This window comes from Dermochelys coriacea, chromosome 4 (genome assembly GCF_009764565.3).
Source record: "Dermochelys coriacea isolate rDerCor1 chromosome 4, rDerCor1.pri.v4, whole genome shotgun sequence".
Classification (NCBI taxonomy): domain Eukaryota; kingdom Metazoa; phylum Chordata; order Testudines; family Dermochelyidae; genus Dermochelys; species Dermochelys coriacea.
This window is the reverse complement of record NC_050071.1, coordinates 120,286,453-120,304,618: the sequence shown is the minus strand read 5'-3', so window position 1 is coordinate 120,304,618 and position 18,166 is coordinate 120,286,453. Positions and strand designations below refer to the sequence as shown.

Below are 18,166 nucleotides of genomic sequence, written 5' to 3'. Positions count from 1 at the left end.
CCAACCACCCCTTCTCCCTTGCCCCTAACTGCTCCCACCACCCCATTGAACCCCCCTCCTTCCCGTCTTCCCCCCTGGAACCCCCACCCCATCCAACCCCCACCCCCTGACCGCCCCCCATCCAACCCCTCCTCTCCTTCCTGACTGCCCCCCCCCGGGATCCCTGCCCCCATTCAATCCCCGTTCCCTGCCCTCTGACCATCCCAACCCCTCTCCACTCCCCTGCCCCGAACTCCCCTGACCTCTATGCAGCCCCCCCCACCCCCTTACCATGCTGCCTGGACCACTGGTGGCTAGTGGCACAGCTGCACCAGGACAGACAGCAGCGCCACGCAGCACAAAGCACTGGGTCAGACAGGGCCCTGCAGCCTTGCTGCCCAGAGCATTGTGCCGCGTGGCAGCGTGGCTGTGGGGGAAGGGGGACAGCCAGCCCGGCCAGGAGCTCAGGGGTGGGCAGGATGGTCCCATAGGCCAGATGTGACCCGTGGGCCATAGTTTGCCCACCTCTGCACTAGCTGCTCATTCATGAGGGTAGACTCTTGAATCCACCCATGCAAAAAAAGTATAGGTTTCAACTGAGCTCTGTGCAGGAACAGAGGTCTGTCAATGCAGATCTCATTGCAATAACAAGGCCACATATAAAGCTTCCATGTTATGTGATCTTAGGGTACGTCTGCACTGCAAACGGAGGGTAGGGTATAGTTCTGGAAACAGACACAACAGAATTAAAATTAACAAATTCAATATTTGGTGGGGATCATGCATCATGTACAGCAACACCACTCACACTAAGGGCAAAGCCAAGCCCAATCAGCACAATTAGTGAAGACAAGAAAGCTCCAAACCATATAAACAAATAGCAGTAATACAGAATTAGTGATATCTTTGATATCATTCCTGGCGTATGCTCATATACCTATATACTCACATGCTTCCTTGGGGATATGGTAGTGAGAGAAAAGACCCGCTCTGTCCCTGGCATGCCAATCAAGTCCAATGGTCCAGATCCAGAATGACCTACCTGTTAACCGAAGATTGACTCCCTCTACATGGTGGCCTGGTCTACTATAGAGCCTATGGATGATTGTCATGAATATTCATGCAAAAGCCCAGCCTCCCATCTCCACATCCAACTTCTTCACTCTAATAATGTTGGGGTGCCTTTATCTTATACGTTAGCATATTAATGGCTTTACCTTATTACCAGAGATGTCAATTAATCACTAAAGCAAATTTTTGGTAGGCATCTGCCAACAATTTTATCCTAAAATATCCAAGCCTGGTATCAGTTTAATGTTTCTGCTGTTGCCTGGTATCATTATGTACAAACTTCCCCCTTAAACACTCTATTCCCAGTTCCCCAAAACCTTGGGGCAACCGTTTGGCCATTTATCTATGCTAAAGTTCATAGGTCTCAAGCCTTATGCTAACTTTCTTAAGCCAATGTCTTACAGGAAACGGGCCTGTTGGTTTCTTGCATTACTGCTAAGTAAAATAAAACACAAAAGCTAGTTCTATGGGCTACAGTTTACACTAAACCCATAGCACTGAGTCTCGGAAGCCAGGTCAAAGCATAAGGAAAGCAGCTCAACAGACAATACTAACCATACCGGTAAATAAAATGTAATATAAAGCCTTTTAATACCATAAAATGCACAGCTAGTTTAACCTTTCAAGAAGCATTTCAATTTGTTGGGCAAATGAAGCTTGGAATATTTTTTTTTTACAATACTGTGAATAAAGTATTTTCATGATGAATGTTGTCAGACATTCCATTTTCAGTATCATGTAGGGGCACACTGACAGGGCTGTTAAAAGTCTAGAAACTCAGTCCCGCTTTCTCCAGGAGCAGTAGTGTTTTTGTAGTTATGTTAAGAGTCTTAGTCACACCACAACTGCAAATCATCAAATCACATTGAGCTCCAAAGGGAGCAACTTTTTCATCCCCACAAAGTGTGGATAAATCACGGAGAGCAGTAAAAAAGTGTGTAGGTGGAAAAATGAAAGCGGTGATATCATAGAGTCTACATATTTTAAAAGTTATCAAAAAAGAAAGCAAGATTCTAAAGGCATTACAAGAAAAATTTGCATTTCCTTCCAGTGGAGCTATTATCGTACAATGAACATTTAAGTCATTTAAAATAATTCACACACACAACTGTAATTATAAAAAACAGCTATGCCTTCTTTTTCTGCACAAGATTCTTTGTGCAGAAATATCCCTCACCAAACTCTTGATTTCTATATTCTAGGGTCGGGATAAATCATTAATATAGCCTATAAAACAAAATATTTAGAACAAGGGATAATTTTTACTTAGCAATTTGTTACAGAATTTAAGAAATCCAAACACTTGAATAGTTAAGATCATAAATCTTACATCCCTCTCATACGTTCATAGATTTTAAGGCCAGAAGAGACAACTATGATCCAGTTTGACCTGCTGCACAACACACAATTTCAATAATTTCTGAAACGGAGGGAATTATTCTTCCTTATTACATAAGTGAATAGTACTGAATTACAGTTGAAATAGAGCATCTTTCTAAGAAAAACACACAAACTCAGTTTAAAGATTCCACGTGATGATCAATGTGGTAAATTACACCACTTAACTACCCTCATGGATAAAAGCTGTGTCACATCCAATTTGATTTTTCCAACTTCAAGCCACTGGAACTTATTACACCTTTGACCCTTATATTAATGGTCAAATGATTAGTGGTTAGATTAGAACCTTAAAACAATAGTACTGATTTGGGTCAGTTACCAGAAATCTCAGAATACACATACCACAAAAAAACAAGACCTTGGAATTTCATTTCACTTTTGAGGAGTAGCAGATGCTGTATTGACAGTAGTGAAAGAAAGTACTCTCAGTCAGCTTCACTGGGAAATATTTGTATCCAGTTTTCAAATAATAGACAGTTCTTAAAACATTTGTACTATCCCTGTCTTGAAGGCGCTCCTTGCATCAGCCAATATCAAAACCTCCCCATGTTTTAATTTTTGTGGTGTAACGAGAATTTTGTAGGGCAGACAGAGGGACACAAAGAAACACTAGAAACTTATTCCCCCCGCACACTTTGCAAAAAAAAAAAAAAAAATTTAAAGTTTTACTCTATAAAATTACCTCCAGGTGCTATAGTTGTCAAAGATACTTAACTCCACAAATGAAAAGCATACGTATCTTTTCGGACGGGAATCACTAGAGGAATTAATATAAATTTTAGAATTAAAAAATGGCTACAACTAAATTTGGAAATGCTATCCTCCATATTTTATATATATATATATATATATATATATATATATATATATATATATATAAAGCCACTGACATCTACACTATCAGGTCTAAAATCCTGGTCCCAGAGGTGAAACTAAGCTGGTACGGTCCATTATGGCGTACCCATAAGAGCTGGTACACAGCCGACCATACCGGCAGGGCCACTGATGAGGGGGGCCAAAAGGGGCAGCTTGCCCGGGGCCCAGCAATTTAAAAGGGCCCAGGGATCCTGGCAGTGGCTGGAGCCCCAGTCCTTTAAATCACCACCAGAGCCCCAGGGCTCCCGGCTGCCACCGCGCTACCACTACCACGGGGGTCCGGCAGTGATTTAAAGGGCCCAGGGCTCCCGGCCACTGTTACCACAGCTGGAGCCCCTGGCCCTTTAAATTGCCATCGGAGTCCCAGTGTAGCGATAGCACCAGCCGGGAGCTCCGGGGCTCCAGCAGTGATTTAGAGGGCCTGGGGCTCCGGCTTCCCAAGTGACTGCAGCTAGATTGACATAGCTGCATCTGCACCAGCGGTTATGTCGGCCATAGCTACAGCATTCAGGGGTGTGGATTTTTCACACCGCCGAGTACTGTAGTTATGTTGTCCTAAGTGTAGTCCAGGCCTCTGTTACAACAATTTATAAAGTTAACTCTTCTGTAAAATATACACAATAACTAGACTCCTCCAAGGATGTGTAGAACCCCAAATATATGTACAAGCATTGTGTAAAAGATAACCCCCATTCACAGGGTTCTCAATTTGTACGAACACTACATAAGAACGGCCATACTGGGTGAGACCAAAGGTCCATCTAGCCCAGTATCCTGTCTTCCAACAATGGCCAATGCCAGGTGCCCCAGAGGGAAGGAACAGAACAGGTAATCATCAAGTGATCCATCCCATTGCCTATTCCCAGCTTCTGGCAAACAGAGGCTTAGGGACAGCAACCCTGCCCATTCTGGTTAATAACCATTGATGTACCTATCCTCCGTGAATTTATCTAGTTCTTTTTTGAACCCTGTTATAGTCTTGACTTCATCTGACTGCTCAGGATTCCAGAACCCTATTTCTCTTCTCTAATAGACTTGTAATAAACAAAATGCCTGTAAGACCAAATACATGGATGAAGCATCACCTAATTATTAAACCCTAAAGCCATAACATCTTCAAAATCCTTTCAAACTCCCCAGTCATACTGCTTTCTGATCCCCCCCCCCCCTTTGCCCACTAGACCCCTCAAACCCTGCTGAGTGATGGAACACAATGGCCATGGCAGGTAAGTATTTCTGCCGTGTGCAAAGGAATATACACAAAGACAGTCTCCTTCACCCCATTCCCTGGCTTTCTCCAAGCCACAGGATGTCCTATCCCTATCATTAATGGGGAGGGAGCTTATCAGTCAACATCCTTTAGGAGAGACGGTTGCACTAACTGATCAAAAGCTATTTACAAGCTACCACATAAAAGTTATTGTAAGTGGGATGGAGGGTCCAGACTGCTCTTTGTAGTCAATTCCCATGTTCTCCAAGGTATTGTGTACTTTCACCTCCTCTTGCAATTCTGAGGAATGCCAGGACTGTTTTTGCTTTAAGCAGTTACTAGCTTTCCTGTATATTGCAGACACGTATACAGATGACTCATTGATTCCAAGCTCCAGAAGCCTTAATTAATCATGTACGCACATCATTCACTGACAAATTCCCTGTCAAGGCACATTTTTTGCTAAATGGATAGAAAGTTAACTACTCTGATTTTTGTTTAGTATTCAGCCAGTACCATTTCTCCCACTCCTAATTTATACACAAATTTATTTCTGCAGGTGCTCTCCAGAAAGACTATAACCATTCCTGACAGGGGAAGGTGGGAAGAGAAAGTTCATTCTATTGAAAACAGACTCTTTAGGTTTGCTGAGTCTCTGCCTCATGTTGAGGTTTACATTCAAATCAGTACTGATTTATATAAAAAAAACCCTCATGTTATCATTACCACCTACTGTGAAATCAACTATTTCAAAAACATTCAAAAAGCACACAGATTCCATAACAGCAGATTAATAGAGGTACTGAGAAATTGCATGACTTGTTGATGCAAGATACCTCAACACAGGAGCTTGATCCAGTGGGACTATTTGTATTCTCAAAGTTAAGCATATGTTAAGTATTTGTTGGATTGGGGAAGAGTGCTCAGCACCTTGTAGGAGTGTCCCCTAGATCAAGAGAAAGAGGTTACACAGAACACACAAGTTCTCTTGACATCTCCGTAAGGTTATTATACCTTTAAACATAGCATACACAGAAGTAGTTAGGGAAAATATATTACACAGATACATAGATTCCAAGGCCACCGTGATCATTTAATCCAACCACCTATATAATATGGACTGCAGAATCTCTCCAAAATAATTCCAAGAGTTTATCTTTTAGGAAAAACATCCAATCCTGATTTCAAAATTGTCAGCAATGGAGAATCCATCATGACCTCGGTAAATTGTTCCACGGTTAACTACTCTCACTGTTAAAAATGTGCGACTTATTTCTAGTCTCAAATTGTCTAGCTTCAGCTTTCAGCCATCGGATATTGTTCTACCTTTCTCTGCTAGACTGAAGAGTCTATTATCAAATATTTGTTCCCCATGCAGACACTTATAGACTAATCAAGTCATCTCATAATCTTCTCTTTGTTAAGCTAAATAGACATGTCCTCTAAAATTTTACTGGCAGGCATATGAAGTGCTAGAGTAACAAGGGAGTTATGTAGGCCATCCCAGATAAGTGCACATATGTTTATACCATACTAGCAAGGTATACAGAGCTTGAGATACTGTAAGCATGTTTTAAAGATGGCATTCTTAAAAGAACCACAGTATATAAATTCTCCCTCCTCAAAATAAGTCTTTAAGTCACTACTACTCATAGAAATTACTGCTTCTAAATCACTTCAACTACAAATTTAAGTCTGTAGAGTTGACAGAAATATGTAAAATATATGTAATGAGTCAGCTGAAAGTGGTCAATACCTTTAATATTTTGCAAATTCTAACTGTATTTCATTTGGAATTACAGTGACAATCCATTGAAATTATTAAAAGTTATCTACAATAATCAGCTTCACATATATTTCTGCATGACACTTGGGTGGACTTTTCCATTCTCCTCTACCTGTTCACAGTTTCAGTCACCACCAAAAAAGGTATTAACGACACACAGCAGCTGCTCCAAGTTACTGACTCCTTAACCCACTCAAGTAAAAAGTCAATTTTTGCCCTCTAATGAGGAGCCTGCTATCCTATGTTTTTCCTTTCAAAAAGGGAAAGAATATATAATTCAACATGGCTACTTATAGCCTGGACTCCTCATTCTTCCTTGGCCCATCGGCAACATAGCATCTCTCCACTTAAAAACAACTACAAGATATTCTGATTTCCATCATTCTCCACTGGGAACACCTTCTCTTTCAGTACTACTACTTTGCAAAAAACATTAATACATTTTGAGTAACCTATTCTTCTTTGTAACCAGAATCTCTTTAAAAAACTCTATCCATATCCCTATTTTATGTTTAAACTTGAATGTGTCAAGGCTGGGGCAGAAGAGGAACTTCATTCCCCTGTTTCAAATAAGGCTCTAGGTTGGGTTTTGTTGTATGTTTGGTGATACTTTTGGAGGAAGTGGGGGATTTTCCTTCCCCAAAATCCAAGGAATCAGTATTATGGTAGGTAGTATTCGTTGTAGAAAAATGCTAAGTCATGCATAGTGCATGAAATAATTTGACATACACAGCCACATTGCCTAAATTAAATGTAATCAATCATGCAGGAAAAAGACCCAGGCATCATGGCAGACAGTTCAATGGAAACAGATGCTTAATCTTTAGCAAAGTTTAAAATATTGGGGTAAGTTATGAAAGGGATAGAGAATCATACTGAAACATATTACTACTGTATAAATTGATGGTATGCCTACACCCTCAATATTGTATTCAGTTTTACTCATCTCAAGAATCGTAAAAGAAAGAGAGAGTCCAGAAAAAAAGGGTGACTGAAGTGATTAGAAGCATTGAAAAAGACTTCCAAAATGAGGAGAGTTAAAAGGATTAACATACATAATTTAGAGAAGAAACATGATAGAAGTATACAAAATAATGATCATAATACAGGTTATTCAGATGTTTTTGTTTATCCTCATAATACAAGAACAAGGGCACATTCAATAAAATGGAGAATAAAAGTAAATGCTTTTTTTAAATTAACAGAATGCATTGTCAACATACTGAGGGGCCTGCAAAGATGTGTAATTGAGACAAAGAGTTTAGTAGAATTTTAAAAAATTAGACATTTATACAGAATCAGAAATTACCCATATTGACTGGAAAGGGAGAATATCATACCTGCCAGCATCCTTTATACAGAGTACCAGTAGATTGATAGTAGGTATATATTTTCATAATTTTGCATAATTCATGAATAGAAGCCATGCGTTTCTGTTTTAAAATGATACTATAACAAAGCATGATACAGTTCAATGCCACATTTCTCACATTGTTGCTATTCTCTTCTTCATGTTGAAGAGTACTAAGAAACTGGGGGATGAGAGAGAGGGGAAACAAGTATCTGCTAGCTCGAATCCTAACTTAATAATCATCATGTAATTAACGTCAAAAGTATCAATTCTTCAACAGCTCTGTACTACTTTATTAGTGGGCGAGACTAGAAAGCTGATAATGATATATTAAGGATGCAATTAGAAAGTCAGGAATTCAACAAATCATTTTTCCCCCCTAAAATTTGCTCATTGGCTCAAGGGAACTGCCTTAATTCCAGAACTGCCCCTCCCTAATTAGGTGAAAATTGTAAATCTGAAAACTATTGGCATAAAACCAAAGATATATTTGTTTAAAGTTATGCTTTGTGGCACTTAAATTATTAGAAGTTAGGGAAGCAAAAGGTTAGTTACTTAGATTGTAAACTCTTACATGGATCACAGATTCTTTGGTCTTTTTTGTTATTGGTATACAGTACCTAGCATGATGGGTCCCTGTTTTCTGATTAAGGCCTCTAGGAACTTCTATATGAGAAATAGAAGACTATTTTAGAGCTGGGATTATTAAATCTTAAATCACTCCAATTTCATATGGAATTCTATCCTAAACCCAGAGAAAGAAAGAGCAGCAGTTTGTAGGACTGAGGCCCTACCAGGAAACCCAACCAAACACACATGGTGTTTAGATTTATGCTTATGAATAATCTCAGGGACTTCAATAGGACTACTTACTTCGTAAAGGTAAACAAGCATGTAAGTATTTGTAGGACTGGGGCCCAGATTTAAAATTTTTATTAAAGCTAATGTTAAAAAAAAAATTATATAATACATAGGTGAGAAAGGAGTGTCTGTACATCTGGGTATAATCACTCTTTTCTCAATCTATGTATTATGAGTGACTATACTCAGATGTACAGACACTCCTTTCTCAACCTATGTATTAAATATATATATATATTTTTTAACATTAGCTTTAAGAAAGAATTTTAATTCTGGGCCCCAGTCCTACAAATACTTAAAAGAGCTTTAAAAAACCGCAGTGGACTGGTTAAGTCTGGAACACAGAGGTGTGGTATGCAGGTGTGAGATTCCAGACTAAGTTTAAAATCTGACTTCAGGGGTCCAGAATACTGCAAATGGAAACGTCTCATTCCAGGAACTATGGGGAGAGCACCTTCACTTTCCATTACTTTTAATAATTTATTAAGACTCTCTCCATGCAACTCGAAAGCACCATCTTGATTTTAAAAATTTATCATGAATTCTGATCAGAACTCCTACATACCTACTAACCTATCCACATTTTTCCATGTGAATTCATTCAAGAGCATAGGTGCACCCACACATGCCTATCACAACACGTGGTGTATCTCATTCTAGTGCACTTAATGCCCCAACAACAACTAAGTGGGTGAAGTGAGGCAATCACTATACTCTCAGATGAACCCATACAGAAAAATAAGAGACAAAACCACCATATTGCCCATGAGTGAACACTTTTCACAAAGCAATCACTGCATATCGGACCTCTCAAAACTCATCCTCATCAGAAACCTGCAAAACACCTTAAAAAGGATGAGCCTGAGAGCTTAAGTTCATAATTTTGCTAGACACTAAAAATCGTCGACTCAAAGACATTGCATTTATGGCTTATTACAACAACAATCTGTAACCCACGAACCCTCCTTTGTCCTACAAAGGCAGAGTTGTTAACAGCCCACCTCACCTTGAATGGTCTCTTGCAACATGTGTTAACCCCTTACACTTAAGAATCTTATATATAGCTGTGACATCGGAGTACCCTTCCCAGACCTGAAAAAGAGCTCTGTGTAAGCGCGAAATCTTGTCTCTTTCACTTGGCTCCTCGGAGCTAAGATCAAGCGTAAGTAGCCTCTCAGCCTATTAAAGGCTATGATCAAGTGTCTTGATGTGTTTGGTCTTTTGGCCCCGAGATGAAAACCAACAGAAATTGATCCAATCCAAGATACTGTCTCACCCTCATTGTCTCTCTAATGTGTAATCTAGTTACTTTTAAAAAGTCAGTTAAAAGCAGTTTCTGGTATTGTATTGCCTTTGTGCTTGAATCCCCTTATTAGTTTTTGTGGTTAAAAACCCATCTCTCTTTCTTGTTGCTGTGTGAACACAGACATAGAAAATAAACAGGGGAAACAGACAATTATACAAAAAACAAAAGAAAAACTCTCTCTCATATCTTCCATCTTATAATACATAAAAAAATTTACACAGGAATACATTTTTCAAATTGAAGATGTCCCTTCAAGTATAGGAGTTTATAGCAACAATACCTCTAATGTCTTGATTTTAGAATATGCAAATCTTGCATAATTAGTATTTCAGACTCACCGTTTCTTTCAGCTCTCTCCCTGCTGTTAGAATGGCTGGTAGCTAACGGGGAAAAAGTTGCAGAGGACAATGAATCTCCTGAAGGTGAACCAGGTTTCTGATTACTCTCACTATGGCTCACAGTAGCAGCTGCATTTAGCTGAGACCTTACTTGCTGTGGCTGAGGGTGAGAAGGACTTGAAGGATCAGGATCTGAATCCATTTCACCTGCAGGCAAAAAGTTAAATTTATAATTAAGAAAAAAAGCACACTAATAATTAGGTGGCATGCATCTTATGTAAAACCAAAGTACAAACCTCTTTAAGCCCAAATACATGTTATGTTTCTTGTTCTGATAATATGTACAAAAAGTCAGAAACAACATAAAAGCGTTGGCAAGCTTGCTAAGGCATCTTTTACACATGGAATTATTCAGGAATAGCTAGTGCTTCTCTGCTGCCCCTAAATAGTTTAATGCAGATGGGACAGTTGGTTGAAATGCAGATCAGAGGACGGGACTACCAAATCCACTCTCATAACTGCGTCAGTGTACAAATATCTATACAAAAAACAGCGGCTGCCCATCTGCACTTCGTATTCAAATCATGAAAGGGATGTGCTGCAGACCCTGAGGCATGCCCATGAGATGGCCGTGAAGAAAAAGTCCAACTCCCCCACTACAGTCCTTTAACCAAAGAACTCGGATTTATGTATATAGGGGTGAATTTCATCCAAAATGAGCAAACTCCTTTTGCCTCCCTGCCCATCCCCAAAGTAAACACTGTTTCATAGAAAAACATTTGACAAAATCTTTAAGGAGGTGGATTTTGAAAGGCATAAAGGACAGTTAGGAACAAAACTCCCATTGAAAATCTCCCCCATGAAGATCAAAAGGTCACTGCTATTTTGCAAAAGGTTCCTTAAATACGTAACCCTCATAGAAAAAAGTTACCTGAACTTTTTCTTTTACAGGACTGGAAGCAGAAGGATGTGTGTATTCATAGCAAGAAGTGTGATAAATCATATCATGTTTGAAACTGACTTAGCTGAATTTGAAGCCTGAGCACAACAAACTTTGAAGAAGCTACTTTTAACAGTCAGCCTATTAAACACCTCTTCTAATCCTTGATTTTCCAAAAACATGCATAGCCATGTGTAATAAAAATAAGCTATGAACATATAGCCCAAAAGTATTATAGTCTCAAAGATCACTGACTTCAATGATTTGGGCTGACAACTTGAATTCTGCTTGTAGTGTGATAACTAAAAATTCTAACTCATAAAGCAACAAACATGTACATGATTAATATTTACCTTGTAAGGTACTAAGTAATTTCGACAACTCACTTGCTGTGTTTTTTTATCAAGAAAAAGATTACAGTAATGGTGACTACTTGCTTTCTGTATTATATTATAACTTCTATTTCATATCACAAATAACTAAAACAATTCTGCCTTAACAGATGCACAAAAAATGCAGAGATTAAAATGACCTTTCCCAGTAAAGCAGCAGAATTATTTTTAATCATTATGATACAAAAGTTCTCTCTTAGTTGGATTCATACTTAACCCTGCTACTTTAAAAGGGAACATGGATGGGGAAAATAAGGCAGAAGATAGGATCCCTGACAGTAAGGAATAAGAAAGAATCCTCTTCCTTGGCCACAGTTAACTAAATTCTCCGTAACTGATTCGGGGGCTTCCTATCAGTTCTTTACTTTAACAGGTTAGTTAATTTGTTAGTCTCTAAGGTGCCACAAGTATTTCTTTTCTTTTAACAGGCGAGAAAAGCATTTCCCCAGCATTTCCAAGAGAGGACAAAAACGTAACTTACTATAAAAAATAAAGAGACATTGCCACCTTCAATTAGGCCAAATATTAAAACTTTGTAAAAAAAAGTTTTTATAAAATGCAAGCCCTTTAGAAGTGTTTTAAAATTAAAAAGTATTAATGAGGACATTTTTAAACAAGTAAACATTCATCTGAAGTGATTAAAACCCAGCCATTGTAGCACCAAGAATCTGAATGTGAAACTGGGTTTTAACAAAAGTTTAACTGACTTCACTGTCCAAGCTGAAAGAAATACAGAAAGTAAACAGAGCATAGACAAAAGTGAACTAAAAAGTGATTTTTAAAACAAATCTTACTTTTATGACCTAAAGGGTTACTAGTAGCATAGGCAAATTTGTTTACAACATTTGATTTATAACATGAACAGCCTTTTAAAAATGCGAAACATAACAAGTATGTATTCAGTGACCCAGTCTCTCATGTGCTCTCACTGTCTTTTCATGTTAAAAGCCCTCGGCAACAGACAACCCCAGTGACAATACCCATCCTGTGATTTGCGTGAAATCCTGAAAAGGGGATGGGTGGTTAGGGTCAAGTTTTAAAAAAGGTCCTAAGCCAAGTAAAAAAACAGCATGTATAAAACCTTGTATATGTTCAGAATACTTTCTGAATAAGCATTAATAAGCGATCCTGCAAAGGACAGCAAGGTTTGTACAATACTGAACACAAATGCAAGGAACGGAATTTGAGGCTGGATTGTTTGGTTTCAGAGTAGCAGCCGTGTTAGTCTGTATTCGCAAAAAGAAAAGGAGTACTTGTGGCACCTTAGAGACTAACAAATACATTTATTTATTATTTACAGGTGCCACAAGTACTCCTTTTCTTTTTGGATTGTTTGGGACTCCCTACCAAAAAAGGGTGTTTGGCACACTCTCTGATGAGCCAGCGCAGCTATCTCAAAAGGGCGAAGAAGAGCAGATGCTTTGCTTGCCCCAGTCAGAACAGTTTCTTGGGTGCACCCCCCTGAAACGAAACTGAGAGCCTCTTAGGGGCTGCCACCGTCTGGCTCCCACAGCCTCCTCCCGGTGGGGGAGGCTGGAGAGTTAGGAGGCAGGTTTCCGCAGTGAGCAGCAGCCCCAGGAATGGATGAAGCTGGGACGATGCTGGATCATAGAAAAGAAGCTGGACATGACAATGCAACTTACAGCACTGCCCGAGGCTGGGGCCAAGGTCCTAGTGCCGGGTCCTGCCTCCAGGGGACACTGCTCAGAAAGGGGGGGAGACAGGCGGTGGGTCCCTCTCCCGAGGGGGATGCGCACAGCTGGGGAGGGGTCCCTGCCCCCGAGGGGGGTTCACAGCTAGGGGGACGCAGGCAGTGAGTCCTGCTCGCGAGAAGGGTGCACAGCTCGGGAAGGGGGGTGGGCAGGCGGGTGCACACAGCTAGGGAGACCACCGGGAGCCAGGCAGTAGGATCCCCCCCAAGAGCTGCAGGGACGGAGAGACCCAACACCCGGAGCCGTGCGGGCAGAGGGCTGTACCCAGCCCGCAGGGGTGGTCGTGCCCAGCGGAACGAGCTCGGGAGCGGGAGAGGGGGGGTCCCCCGCCTGCGGCTCCAAACACTCACCTGAGCCCGGCAGGGCAGAGTCGGGCTCCGGCTCCTCCCGCGGCTGCGCGCAGACTCAGCGCGCGGCGCCCGCGTCCCGCAGCCCTAGCCCGGGAAGCTGCCGGCCCCGCCCACCGCCGCGGCCGGAGCCAGCCGGCGCCTCGCGCAGGGGCAGCCCGCCTGCCACTCACCGCGCTCCCGCTCCCGCCCCCCGCTCGCTGGGGAGCCGCTTTGCCCCGGCCCTGGCTGGGGAGCGGCGGGCTGCGGGGGACGTTGCAGAGCCGGTGTGGCGGGCGGGGGGAGGAAGGGGCGGAGTCGCGCTGCGTGGTTTCCTGCAGCGAGAGCGGGAGGCGGCCGGAGGTTACTGCCCCCGCGGGGCCTTGCGAGCGGGCCTGGGAGCCGGGCACGGGACAGAGGGGCCGGTGCAACGTGACCTGCCCCGGGCAGCCCGAGGCACAACAGGTCCTCACCCGGCCCTGGCCAAGTTTGGACCCTCCGCGCCCACAGGCTGGAATCAGAGGCGTTAGCCGCGTTACAAGACTGCGGGAGCGAAGGCCGGCCCGTTGCCTCCAAAGGGAGTCGGTGCAGTTTGCGTCCCCCCGAAGTTGAGGCTGCAGAGATTCCCTGTGGCGCTGAAATGCCTCCCCGAGAGAGCCCGGCTTTCCGCAAATCTCCAGTACTTAATAACTCCCATCAGCTGGGGCTCCTAACGCCTGCTCAAATATTCATCACTGCATCCTAGCATCGCCTTCCTGGGGGCAACGGAAACCACACAGGAAGGCTGTGGCAGGGGAAGTGAAGCCAGCTCTCCGGTGGCGCAGGGCAATGCCTGAGCCATAGGGCGTGGTGGGACGGACAAATAAATACAATAAAGTGCAACATGTTTTTCCCCAGACTTGTCTGTTCAGAAACGCAGGGGGGCCGGATCATGACTGGTACAAGTGAGTCGTTCATGGCTTCTCCTGTAATGGCTTTATCTAGGTACGAACCTGGTCCCCATCCATATACAGTAGGATGTATATACGGCGTGGGGGGGACTGGATCAGTGTTCAATTCACACGCTCTGTTAGTGCCTGACCCAGGCCAGGGAGGCTAATGATCTTAGCAGCAGACCAAAGTTGGTGATGACTCCTGGGCACGTGCCACATGAGGCATGGTGCACATAATCTAACAAGACCTCACCCTTATGAAGACCTCAGGAAGGGAGGTTGTTCATAACTCAGAAATGTCTATAACTCTGCATGAAATGTTATGGTTCTTTTAAAAGTGTACATCTGAATGCTGACTTAATACATCTTTGAAACTTTACTACACATAAGAAAGTGCTGCTTTTAACCCTCTTAATTTAAATGAAACACGCACAGAAACAGCTTCACCAGTTGGAGAACACTTCATTCTCTCTGGTCACTCAATTACAGACCTAAGAGTGGCTATCCTTCAACAGAAAAGCTTCAAAAACAGACTCCAACGAGAGACTGCTGAATTGAAATTAATTTGCAAACTGGATACAATTAATTTAGGCTTGAATAGAGATTGGGAATGGATGAGTCATTACACAAAGTAAAACTATTTCCCCATGTTATTTCTCCCCCCTCACTGTTCCTCAGATATTCTTGTTAACTGCTGGAATTAGCCTACCTTGCTTGTCACCATGAAAGGTTTTCCTCCTTTCCCCCCCCCCTGCTGCTGGTGATGGCTTATCTTAAGTGATCACTCTCCTTACAGTAAAAAGAAAAGGAGTACCGGTGGCACCTTAGAGACTAACAAATTTATTAGAGCATAAGCTTTCGTGAGCTACAGCTCACTGTGAGCTGTAGCTCACGAAAGCTTATGCTCTGATAAATTTGTTAGTCTCTAAGGTGCCACCGGTACTCCTTTTCTTTTTGCGAATACAGACTAACACGGCTGCTACTCTGAAACCTCTCCTTACAGTGTGTATGATAAACCCATTGTTTCATGTTCTCTGTGTGTGTGTGTATATAAATCTCTCCTCTGTTTTTTCCACCAAATGCATCCTATGAAGTGAGCTGTAGCTCACGAAAGCTTATGCTCTAATAAATTTGTTAGTCTCTAAGGTGCCACAAGTACTCCTTTTCTTTTTGCAAATACAGACTAACACAGCTGCTACTATGAAAAAAGTTTCCTTACCGTGTCAAATTTTTTTAAAACTTTCTCTTTATTTTTTAGTAGCTTATGTTTAACAGAGTATTATACTATATTTGCTTTATTATTTTTTTTTTAACTCTGTTGCTGCTTGATTGTGTACTTCCACGTGAGGTGTGTGTGGTTGACTGGTCAGTTTGTAACTCTAAGGTTCTGCTGTAGTATCTGAGTGCCACCCACGTGGTTACAGATACCAATCTCCTTGCTGCTGGGGAGGAGAAACATCTTGACTAGTTTAGGAGGCAGAGTTATTTAAGTTATGTGTGAGAGGCCTGGTTTGCACGTAAAACTTAGATTGACCTAATTGGCGCAGTGGGACCTCAGAGACATACTTAAAGTACCCTTTTCAGAGTAGCAGCCGTGTTAGTCTGTATTCGCAAAAAGAAAAGGAGTACTTGTGGCACCTTAGAGACTAACAAATTTATTAGAGTATAAGCTTTCGTGAGCTACAGCTCACTTCAGCTTCCTGTAGACACTGCTAGGTGACAGGAAGAATTCTTCTGTCAACCTGGCTTCTGCTTCTTGCGGGGGAGGATTTACAACAGCAACAGAAGTAGCCTTACCGTTGGTGTTTATAATACGGCACTACAGCACTGCAGAGCTTGCTGCCACTGTAGAGTTTGTAGTGGGGACATACCCTGAGATCGGGATTGCTTTCCTTGAAATACGGGGTTGCCATCATACTCTTGTTTTGTAATCCCCATCTCTTGTTTTATGAGCTAAATTGTGCCTTCTAATATACAGCTGGATATTTCAGTGGGATTAGCATGTGTGTTATTCTCCCAGAAATGTTTTCTCCAAATAGAGGTGCACACATACTCAAAAAGGTGAAATCCTAGCCACATTCAGTTAATAACAAAAACTGTCATGGCTGCAGTGGGGCTAAGATTTCACCCTAATTTTTTTTTAAACCATAGTAGGAGCTGGTCTCAAATATCAAAGATCATACAAGTTCTTTTAATTGCTTTTTCTTTCCTATGTTCGTTAAATACAGTTAATTTACTATCTTCCCCTGTCCTGGTTTCTTGCTTGCTGAGAGCCTGCCCCAGTATGCTCCATGAAGGTGGTCCTCTGTACCTTTTGTTCAGCATTAAAGAATGGTGTCTGCATCTGTATAGGTGCTGGAAACCAAAGAAGGGTGCTATTTCTTACTCCCTTCACTAAGGTTTTAGTGTATTTTTTCTTCTCTGGTTGAAGAAGGCAGCTTTCTATGATGTGCTAATGTTCTGTGCTGGCATTTTTAAGCTGAAAAAAATCATTGAGTGGGAGAAAGTGTACAAAGTTAGAAAGTGAGTCAAATTCCACTTATGTACAGGAATAAGGCTTAATGGTATCATACGATGGGATTGCAAAGTACTCAATCTGCACAGAGCAGAAGGGGTTTTTTTAGCCTAACTTAAAACTTTGAGGTGCAGCCATGGGGCAAGTGGATGCAAACCAGAGCAAACTGATGATGTTATCTCACTAAGTGGCGAAAAAAATCAATTTTAGAACCGAAGCTAGTGCAGAACATTTCATTGTTGACTTAGACTAAAACACCCTTTTGTGCAAGACACAAGAAGGGAAAAAAGCCCTAGAACCATTAAACAAGGGTAGTAACATACACAGTGGAAATATTATACATGCACAGTGGAAACATAGTGGTTGAAAGCTATAGTAAAGAAGAGAACTATTAGACATAGATGAACATGATATGTTGGGAAGAGTTAACACAGCTTTTGTAAATGGCAGTCATGCCTCACCAATCTATTAGAATTCTTTGAGGGGGTCAACAACCGATGGGTTTTAGCCCACGAAAGCTTATGCCCAAATAAATATGTTAGTCTCTAAGGTGCCACAAGTACTCCTTGGTTTTTTTGCACATACACAAGGGCTTTCTAAAAGTCCAAGTAGACTGTGAAAAGGTCCTATACCCAAGGCTCTTAAGTAAGCTAAGCAGTTATTGGATAAGAGGGAATCCATGTCCTTTCATGGAAAATTAACTAGTTAAAAGATAGGTTTCAGAGTAGCAGCCGTGTTAGTCTGTATTCGCAAAAAGAAAAGGAGTACTTGTGGCACCTTAGAGACTAACAAATTTATTATGCTCTAATAAATTTGTTAGTCTCTAAGGTGCCACAAGTACTCCTTTTCTTTTTAGTTAAAAGATAGGAATAGGGTGGGAATAAATGGTCAGTTTTCCACTATGGAGAGAGGTAAACTGCAGGGTTCCTCAAGGATCTGTACTGGGACCTGTGCTGGTCAACATATTCATAAATGATCTGGATAAATGGGTGAACAGTGAGATGGCAAAATTAGAAAATATTTAAATTACTCAGGATAGTAAAGTTAGAAAGGGATCTCACTAGACTGGGTGACAAAATGGCAGATGACATTCGATATTGATAAATGGAAAGTAATGAATATTGGAAAAAATACTCCCAACTATACATGCAGTGGGATGTGTCTAAATTA

The 18,166-nt window shown here is 41.5% G+C and overlaps 1 protein-coding gene across 6 annotated transcripts in view; it reads right to left on the bottom strand.

The window, feature by feature from the left end:
- WFS1 (wolframin ER transmembrane glycoprotein) overlaps positions 1-13,935 on the bottom strand; it is a 47,642-nt gene extending 33,707 nt beyond the window's left edge. Inside the window, exons 1-3 of one of the 6 annotated variants that reach the window (XM_038399865.2) lie at positions 13,574-13,661; positions 10,331-10,386; positions 10,180-10,221 (exon numbers count right to left, since the gene is read on the bottom strand). Coding sequence is in view for 3 of the 6 variants with exons in the window: in XM_043512479.1 (XP_043368414.1) it covers positions 10,180-10,381 (202 nt within the window). In the remaining 3 variants the exon portion in view is untranslated. Of the gene's footprint in view, positions 1-10,179; positions 10,387-11,110; positions 11,875-13,573; positions 13,712-13,743 lie in introns of those variants that run through there. The other 5 variants (XM_043512481.1, XM_043512479.1, XM_038399861.2 and 2 more) reach the window with 5 other exon arrangements.
- Positions 13,936-18,166: the final 4,231 nt, after the last annotated feature.